Below are 10,086 nucleotides of genomic sequence, written 5' to 3' on the forward strand. Positions count from 1 at the left end.
TGATTTCGAAATATAATCGCCGATTTTAATGAATGAATTCCACGTCAGAAAAAATCGTGTCAGGTATTTCACATAACGTAATAGTCTGAATAACACTGATCATCCATACATTTTTTTAAACATATCTGAATAAAGATATTACATAATCTGACCAATTACTCAGACCAAATAAATAAACCAGAAAAAGACTCAACCGTTTGCTGCAATACTCACTTAGCTCAACTTTTTAAGTATAATTTCTTTCGAAAGCTACTTGTAGAAACTATAATGTTGACATACAGCAATAAGAAACATAGGCATGGAATATATCGATGTTTCTTATTGCTGTATGTCAACATTATAGTTTCAGAAGTGAGAAAAAAACTTTCATTAAGTTTTCATATGGTCATTTGCACAATTATGGACAAACATTGGCTTGGTGTGCAAACTTTTGTCCTTTTCAAAAATGAATTATTATTAGTTTTCATGTGAGCACATGCAGTCTTGTTCTCTTGCAAAATCTGAATTATTAGTCTGCATGTGAACATGGTGCAGGTGATCTCCTAGTTAGTACACTGTACTTTACTATGATTTTACATTTTCCCCACGATTTTATGATTTTACCATTGTATAATGTTTCTACCATGATTTTCCCATATATTTAACATGGTTTTTCCATGCTTTTACCATGTTACCATGGTTTTACTGTGTTTTTACAACTTTGTACACTGTTTTTACTATGGTACACCACATTACACCTTCCAATATTACCACAGTACACCACACTGCAATTGTCTATTGTAGGGGACAAACGTGTCAGTTTCATATTTGGCCCATGGTCCCATACACATTTAAGCTGCCCTGTACCAAACTTTTCCATTCCTTATTGGGCTCATATTTGCATATTATAAAGGATATATGATGTTTACAGCTTAATTACTCTTGGGGTTATTTCCATTGTAGAATAATTTATAATAATGATGTATTCTTATAATATATAGTAAATAACATACTATCATGAACAGGAATATACCTGGTATTATAATACAGCTGCTAACCTACTTTTACGTACTATTACTGAATTATACTACTCCTAACCTAAATTATACTATTACTATTGCAATTACAAACTATCAGTGATGTAAACCTGCATAGTACCTATATATTTTTAACGGTTGTATACATTTTCACAACTGTGTGCCATGTGTGTTTAAATATTTTATCAGCATTTTCATTTTCATCAGATGGTATTTTACTCCACAAACATCCAGTTTATTTATTACAAACACAGCAATTAAACTCGCAAAATATTAAGAAATATACAGCACCAGGAGAGAGAAAAAAAAAGTTCTGAGAAAAATATTTAGCATAGATTGCATCAACCTTCGAACAAAGGAGATATACAGAAATCTCGACTTGTACAAAGCTGATGATTTTCATTTCATATCAGACTTGTAAATCACTTTCCTGATTTTACATTATGGCTATTCATTAATGCACGCTCTCTTAAGCTGTAACTGGAAGCAAGAACTGGAATCTCATTGGTGTCGCCAGGAATGACGCTGTGTCCCTCAGAGACCTTCTTTGACAGGACCTAAGTGCTCTTCTTGGACTCCACAGCCATTGGTATAAACCATCGAGAGTCATCAACTAGTTCTATTGGATAGTTTTGTCCGTAATACTCTCAGAATGCGTTCATTTTTTGTAAGGTCGGCAGGTAATTCGTTATTCTAAAGAAGGAAGAAAAGAAAAGTGAAATAATGCAGATACATTATTTACTAGGTTTAACGCTTAAAGCAATTAAACCATTTCGCTACAATACACAGGAATTGTGCCTTAAGAAAATGATTCTACTGTTTTTCTTGCCTGTCAAGGCAATAAGACTAAAATACTGGGATTAACAAAGTGACTTCAACTGTAGTATTGAACCTAATGATCAAAATATCTATCTATTGCAAAACATGCACATACAGTATTCATTCTATCTCTCTTGCAAAGTAATTATACATTTACACACAATGTAAAAACATGTATAAAAGATCACTTTCAAGAACATGACAGAAAAATGTCTCCTCTTAAAAAGACATCATTATGCAACATGTTATGCTCTTTTTCCTATAGTGACATTCACTTAAACACTTTCTTAACACACAAACGCCTTACTGATCTTGTTAGGTCACCACATCTTTTCTGATGCTAATGAGCCCGATCAGTGGGTCCCCAAAGTAATGTAGCCTCATTCAATGCCAGCTCTTTAAATTAGGTCTGGATGAAGTAAACCCCCCTCTGGGTCAGAGATAAAGTCCAGGCTGGGCTGAAGGTTTACTACGGCCCGCAAGAAATCACATACCGTATTTCTTAGTGTAGGGTCCGCATTAGCTCCAAGTAATAGCACCACTGATCTAACATTTCCTCCCAACACTGCTGCATGGAGGGCTGTTGATCCATTCTGTTAGTTAAAAAGACACAGAGAGAATAAATACGGCATCATTTAATTATTTAATTCAATGTTAACGCCCCCCAACTCTATTATATACAATAAAGTTGAATCTGAGAAAGTGACTTGGCTTAAAAAAACTATAGAAACTCCATTAAAACAAATTCTGACCCATTCCAACACCCCAGGAGTTTCACATGCAAAGACTACCATAATCACTGACAATGGCCAATTGACTTAATTCTGCATTACCTTAAGAAGGCTGAGGGAAGGGGAAAATTTAAGAAGTTCTTCAATGACATCATTATGCCCTTTGTGAGAAGCCTTAAATAAAGCTGTAGACCCATCCTGTAAAGTAAAAGGATATTGCTTGATGCCTTTATAAAAATATACACTTATGAATACTGCTCTGTCTGGAGTTCTCTAGAACTTGCACTGCAGTGGGTAACTGCAGTGCAATGGCGAAGTGCATACACCATTAAAATAAAATAAAAATAAAAATAAAGTTTTTCTCTCTCTCATTTCAAATTTCCTCTACACAAAAACACACAGAAATGCATTGGTAATACACATACACATTTTTACTGGGACTGCTTTTTCAAGAGAATATACAAGAATAAAAAAATGACAACAACATTATATGGGATTTACTGTCTCAATTTGGTGGGTGTGGAATTAATGAATACTTGTGTATAGCAATAGTGTTGAGCTCTGACATCAAGTTATTTGTGTGACTCCAAAATACATTGATCTTCAATATATAATATACACATATTTATAGTCCCACATGCTTCTGGGTGCTAAGGTAAAAACCTACTTTTCTGTCAGCATCTCGATCAGCTCCTCGGAGTAACAGGACCTTCACTACCTCACTGTGTCCCATCTGAGCGGCCATCCAGAGTGGAGCCGTACCATCCTGGAAGACAAGGGTAGCTCCTGAGCTTGAGCACTGTACTGGCCCCTGAGGGCATCAAGCACGCTGTTCAAGGGGTACTTCATACAGTTTGAGACACAGTAACATATCAGCTGCAAATCCTTCACACAATAGACTAACACATATTCCTGAATATCTATTAGCCATAAACCAATGTGTTGTAGCTCTGAAACCTGCCCTTAGGCACACTGTGTAGTCTTCTGAGGACCATGTGATTTAGCACATCAAATCATTTAATTTAGTCCTCAAATATATATGATAAAGCAATTTGGGGCAACTATAATGCTGAAGGCTCAAAAGGTTTTGACAGTCCCAAGCCTGTAATAAACAAAATGACTTTTTCTGTATGACACTACATATTACAGTGAGGGAAAAAAGTATTTGATCCCCTGCTGATTTTGTAAGTTTGCCCACTGGCAAAGAAATGATCAGTCTATAATTTTAATGGTAGGTGTATTTTAACAGAGACAGAATAACAGCAAAAAAATCCAGAAAAACGCATTTCAAAAAAGCTATACATTGATTTGCATGTTATTGAGGGAAATAAGTATTTGATCCCCTATCAATCAGCAAGATTTCTGGCTCCCAGGTGTCTTTTATACAGGTAACGAGCTGAGATTAGGAGCTCTCTCTTAAAGGGAGTGCTCCTAATCTCAGCTCGTTACCTGTATAAAAGACACCTGTCCACAGAAGCAATCAATCAATCAGATTCCAAACTCTCCACCATGGCCAAGACCAAAGAGCTGTCCAAGGATGTCAGGGACAAGATTGTAGACCTACACAAGGCTGGAATGGGCTACAAGACCATCGCCAAGCAGCTTGGTGAGAAGGTGACAACAGTTGGTGCGATTATTCGCAAATGGAAGAAACACAAAATAACTGTCAGTCTCTCACGGTCTGGGGCTCCATGCAAGATCTCACCTCGTGGAGTTTCAATGATCATGAGAACGGTGAGGAATCAGCCCAGAACTACACGGGAGGATCTTGTTAATGATCTCAAGGCAGCTGGAACCATAGTCACCAAGAAAACAATTGGTAACACACTACGCCGTGAAGGACTGAAATCCTGCAGTGCCCGCAAGGTCCCCCTGCTCAAGAAAGCACATGTACAGGCCCGTCTGAAGTTTGCCAATAAACATCTGAAGGATTCAGAGGAGAACTGAGTGAAAGTGTTGTGGTCAGATGAGACCAAAATCGAGCTCTTTGGCATCAACTCAACTCGCCACGTTTGGAGGAGGAGGAATGACCCTAAGAACACCATCCCCACCGTCAAACATGGAGGTGGAAACATTATGCTTTGGGGGTGTTTTTCTGCTAAGGGGACAGGACAACTGCACCGCATCAAAGGGACGATGGACGGGGCCATGTACCATCAAATCTTGGGTGAGAACCTCCTTCCCTCAGCCAGGGCATTGAAAATGGGTCGTGGATGGGTATTCCAGCATGACAATGACCTAAAACACACAGCCAAGGCAACAAAGGAGTGGCTCAAGAAGAAGCACATTAAGGTCCTGGAGTGGCCTAGCCAGTCTCCAGACCTTAATCCCATAGAAAATCTGTGGAGGGAGCTGAAGGTTCGAGTTGCCAAACGTCAGCCTTGAAACCTTAATGACTTGGAGAGGATCTGCAAAGAGGAGTGGGACAAAATCCCTCCTGAGATGTGTGCAAACCTGGTGGCCAACTGCAAGAAACGTCTGACCTCTGTGATTGCCAACAAGGGTTTTGCCACCAAGTACTAAGTCGAAGGGGTCAAATACTTATTTCCCTCATTAACATGCAAATCAATTTATAACTTTTTTGAAATGCGTTTTTCTGGATTTTTTTGTTGTTATTCTGTCTCTCACTGTTAAAATACACCTACCATTAAAATTATAGACTGACCATCACATGGGCAAACGTACAAAATCAGCAGGGGATCAAATACAGGGGAAAATGAATGAAAATTAACAGCAAGTGATAAAGGACTAGCTGTTCACTGACTATGTATACTTCCAGTTGAATGTACTGAGAACTAGCTACTCTTTGTAAAGCAGGGTTCACACTGCAAAAATAGGAGCGATACATGTTTTAAAATATATCCGATTTGTGAACTTCCTTACATCTCGCGGTTGGTTGACTTTGGCTCCTGAAGACAGAAGTTGTCGTATTACAGTAACATGTCCTTCCTGGGCAGCAAGGAAGAGCGGTGTGGCACCGTCCTGGTAAAACAGCACACAAATTCACATTACAAATTTTCATCCCTCTATTTTCAAAAACTGTTGATATCAACAATTGTATTTTTTATATCAGAAATTGTATTTTTTATATCAAAAATGCATAGCCTACTAGTTAACATCAGGTTAAGGATTAAATGTCACAACGGCGTGCCACGAATTGCTGATATCAGCAATATATATATATATATATATATATTTGATATCTGATTGTATATTTGATATCAGTAATTATGTATTAAATTTCACAACAGCTTGCCACAATTACTAGATTCTGAGCAGGATACTTTTATTTTGACTGAAGGCATTGAGCTCCCTCTAGTGGCTCTTAGTAACAAATGCCAAGTGCCTGTGAAAAAATACATAACAGTAGATAGTGGTGCTTTACTGCAGTATTAGGGCTCAAAGAATAAATATTTTGAAAGCCACTAATTTTCACACAATACATTACTCTCTCTGTCAATATTATATGCACTTGATAACCAAACAATACATGCATGTTGCTTTTATTATTTTATGTTGAATTGATCATGTCTGTACAGCAAGTCAATTGGTAATGAAACAAAAGCTTGATTATTTTTTAGCATAATACATTTGAAAAACATTTTGTACAGGGAATGTCCTGTTAATACAGTCATGAACACAAGTCAGACTCACGTGCAGCTGGTCATGGACATTAGCACCATATTTCAACAGGGTCTCCACCACTTTAGAGTGACCATATTGACAGGCTGCTGATAAGGCTGTACCACCATCCTATTAATACAAAACAGTGTTAATAATTCTTCAAAATGAGGACACAAGTGTACACCTTCACTTCCAAGTTAAACACCTCAGGCAGAACATACAAAACAGCCTATAGGCAAATTCTGACGGCTTAATCTTGGTGATCTCAGTTCTTCCTCAGTGGCTCACATACCTTTGTCTGAAATTCAGTGGAGGCTCCGAACTCAAACAGCAGCTTCACGATGTCACTGTGCCCCTGCTGCGCAGCGAAGAAAAGGGGAGTGGAGCCTGTCTGAAAACATTAATATTTCACTAAACAACAGTGTTCAGTTTGCGATTGATTTAATGTCTTTCATATAGTAATAATAAATGGGGAAAAGAGAGAGGTATTTGCTTTGGACATTCTATTTAGAATGCACACACTCCGACTGAATTTACATGCACTTATTGAAGCATGTGCGAGCAAAAGAGGGAAGTAATTTGTTTGCCTGCCATAGAAAAATAGTCAAACTTTCATTCAGCAATGACTTCTATTAAAAATACCCTTTAAGTAAGCAAACAAACTGCACTATGACTGTCTATCATTTATTTTCAATTGATCATTTAAGGATTCAATTTGAAGAAACCATTTTAACTCTTAAAAACAAAAATACATTAAACTAAGATTCAGTTAAAAAAACAGGTAGCATCTATCGGTCATGTGATGGACACATATACTGCTCTGAGCCATTAGACAGCAACTGGTCTCCTGGGCAATACCAAATCCACAGTAAATCTTCTCCACTGAGGCCTCTCATATATAATGCATGATCTTTTTGCTTTCAATGCACCATCAGCATGGTATGAAAAGTGTTGCTACCCGCTTACTGAGGTTTTAAAATTACTTACTTTATAATTCTATCATAAAATTTTAAAATTGTAAAAGTACTTTGAGGACAGTACAGTCAAATAGCAACTTCAATAAAATGGGATACAGGCCAACTGTTTATATAAAGGTTGTGACACATCAAATCTTTGCTCTGTTGAATTGAGCACTGACAGGCCCGAATCTCTATCTTGAAGGACATGAGCAAGGAGAATGAATGATTGGTCATTATATACCTGAGTTTGCTGTGTAGCTGTTGTTCCTGCAACAATATAACACTCATCCTAACCTTAACCAATTATGGTTGCAGTAATGAAAACATTTTTCGCAAGTGGGCAGTTTATTCAACCCCCAAGTGAACCAATGGCTGTTAATACTGAATTCAGTTAATATGAGCTCCTTCGACTTTAATCCAAAGAACCAAATATTTTATGAAAACTGCAATTGACCAATACTAATTTGCTACTGGTATATTAAGTTGTGCTTCAATTTTAAGATACAGTGTAAAGAAATCTTCCCAGCAACAACTCGTTCTGTGCCCACATGTTTAAACACATCTCTGTGATATCCCCTCATGAAATGTATAAAAGTCCCAGAATTTGCTCTTGCCCTTTAATCGTCCTAAATTGAAGGCGGCAGCGATTGCTCAGCAGTTTTTGAACCCGATGACTGAATTAGTAGATGGCTAAAGGGCAACAATAACTTCAAATCAAATTCACAAGTACTAACATTGACACCTTTGAAAAAATAACTGTTGTGGAGTGTATACAGTAATTAAACCGACGTATATGTTTCTTGGCAAAAGACTGGCAGAAGATAAAAGGTGGTGTGGGATGCGTTCATTTCCAGGGTGTAGCCCGAGGATCGTTTCAAAAAGTGGCCTATAAAGCAGTTTCCTTAACTAGAGCATACATGAACAGAGACAGCAACAGAAATAAAAATCTAATAGTATTTATATGATTAATGTATTATATTTTCAATTAATATGATGAGGACGAGGAAGGTTTGTTTACATCAAGTGCTAAAGATATATTTTTAATTCATTTTAGTAATAAACTGGTCTAATCATTTTCAGTTAGTATAGTTCCTTTCCAAGTGTATACATTATTTATCAGAACCAGCTGAACTTCGTAATTGTCCTACTGTTGACACATCAGACGCTGCATAGCAACAGGGTAACATTTACTCTCCATTTACCTGGAACGACCTGCATTTAAAGATGCAAAAGTAGCAAGAGGCATATTTTTTCCTTCACTACAGTGTGAGTATGGAGATGGGAGATCATTGGCAGTTACAATAAGTGCAACAGAAGATTTTGCATTGGGGTAAAACAATGTAAACGCTTTCCAGAGAACACTCTAAGTGCTGCATCTTCCCCCGTACCTCTCTCTGCAGGTTGATGTCTGCGCCTTGCATGATCAGCTCTCTGACACACTCGTAGTGTCCACTGTAGGATGCTACCATCAGAGCCGTGGTTCCAAACTGGTCAGAGAAAAAAAAAAACAGAGTTAGTGGCTGGGAAAACATTTGCATAGAAAACTTTGAAGTGTATGGTGATATTACATCCATATTCTGATTTTGGGACTGGAAACCCATATGCGTTTCTAACATTTCATCCTGTCTTTCTACACTCATCTATGGTTTCTAGTCAAAACAAAAAAGAGAGCATATTATTTTCTTTTCCGCAGTCAAAGTATTTTGTTTAAGTATATATGATGCAGATTCAATTAATTTTAAGAACCTAAAAATATGCATTTAAAATGTAGCATGGCTTCTGTTTCTACAGTGTTTTATACTGGGGAATAGCCTGAGACTAATCAAAATTGTGTCCTTATCTGCCTTCGTTGGACCTCAGAAACAGGCATCTAGCATTCTTGCATTTTAAAAGGGTAATTTAAAGTTAATTGCCTGTTGTGCTGCATTTTATTGCAACCCATCTCCATTTCCTAATGTTTCTTAAAATAAAAGTTTTAGTTCTTTGTTGTCTTTCCTACCACAAGTAGTTTATGGCAAAGGGGTGCAGTTCAACTGTTTTGGCATGCATGTCCATACACTGTCTTTGCAGTCCACATCTACTCGGCCACTATTTAATAGTAACTGCAGGAGAGCCAAGTTCCCCTTCCTTGCTGCCCAAAATACAGCGTTGGCAAGAGGTGTTTCCTTCTGAAAAAAAATGGTAGAAAAAATAAATGAATGAAAGTACTTTGTTTAAGTAACAGGAATAATTTCACAATTAGACTATTATTATTATTATTATTATTATTATTATTATTATTATTATTATTTCTTGGCAGACGCCCTTATCCAGGGTGACTTACAAAATATAAGCGCAAAACAAGGACTAGCTGTGGGGGGGGGGGTAGCAAGTTTACAGTCTCCAGAGAATACAAAATAGCTGCAAAATGAACCAACTATACACGATTCAGTTTCATTTTCAAATATATCTGATAATTTAGTTAATAAAACTCAAATCAAATGAAAAAATGTCAACTTTTGTGAGGAACACTAATCTCTAATTGGCAAGTGGGCCAAAATGTTGTTTTGGTCCTGGTCTTGGTATTACAAAGCAGTGTAATATTTCATGCCAACAAGCTGAACAAAACATTGACAGAACACAACTGGTATGGAGTTCAAGGTGTGAATAGTGGATGCTGACATGGGAATAACCCTCGTTAAAACAAAACCTAAATACAATCTGCTTAATAGTTATTGGAAGGGAAAGTAAGATACACTTTATTATTTTCTCAATATTTTTTGCAGCTTTCATGTGATATGAATGTAATTATCTTGATGCTCGTTTGGAAAAAAATGCAAGCAAACATGTTTTGGATTCTTGTCAAACGAATAGGCATTAGGCCTCCTTGTTTTATCAATGTAAAATGATCTATTGATCAAAATTGATTCTGCTGCATATTTGTAATCTGTACTCTTC

At 37.1% G+C, this 10,086-nt stretch overlaps 1 protein-coding gene across 3 annotated transcripts in view; it reads right to left on the reverse strand.

Moving 5' to 3' along the window:
* Positions 1-1,229: 1,229 nt before the first annotated feature.
* Positions 1,230-10,086, reverse strand: part of ankrd29 (ankyrin repeat domain 29) — a 10,368-nt gene continuing 1,511 nt past the window's right edge. Inside the window, exons 2-10 of one of the 3 annotated variants that reach the window (XM_066719521.1) lie at positions 9,207-9,317; positions 8,538-8,636; positions 6,483-6,581; positions 6,221-6,319; positions 5,450-5,548; positions 3,234-3,332; positions 2,669-2,764; positions 2,330-2,428; positions 1,230-1,709 (exon numbers count right to left, since the gene is read on the reverse strand). In XM_066719521.1, coding sequence (XP_066575618.1) covers positions 1,626-1,709; positions 2,330-2,428; positions 2,669-2,764; positions 3,234-3,332; positions 5,450-5,548; positions 6,221-6,319; positions 6,483-6,581; positions 8,538-8,636; positions 9,207-9,317 — 885 coding nt within the window. In that variant the 3' untranslated portion in view covers positions 1,230-1,625. Of the gene's footprint in view, positions 1,710-2,329; positions 2,429-2,668; positions 2,765-3,233; positions 3,333-5,449; positions 5,549-6,220; positions 6,320-6,482; positions 6,582-8,537; positions 8,637-9,148; positions 9,318-10,086 lie in introns of those variants that run through there. The other 2 variants (XM_066719533.1, XM_066719527.1) reach the window with 2 other exon arrangements.

This window comes from Amia ocellicauda, chromosome 2, assembly GCF_036373705.1.
Source record: "Amia ocellicauda isolate fAmiCal2 chromosome 2, fAmiCal2.hap1, whole genome shotgun sequence".
NCBI lineage: Eukaryota > Metazoa > Chordata > Actinopteri > Amiiformes > Amiidae > Amia > Amia ocellicauda.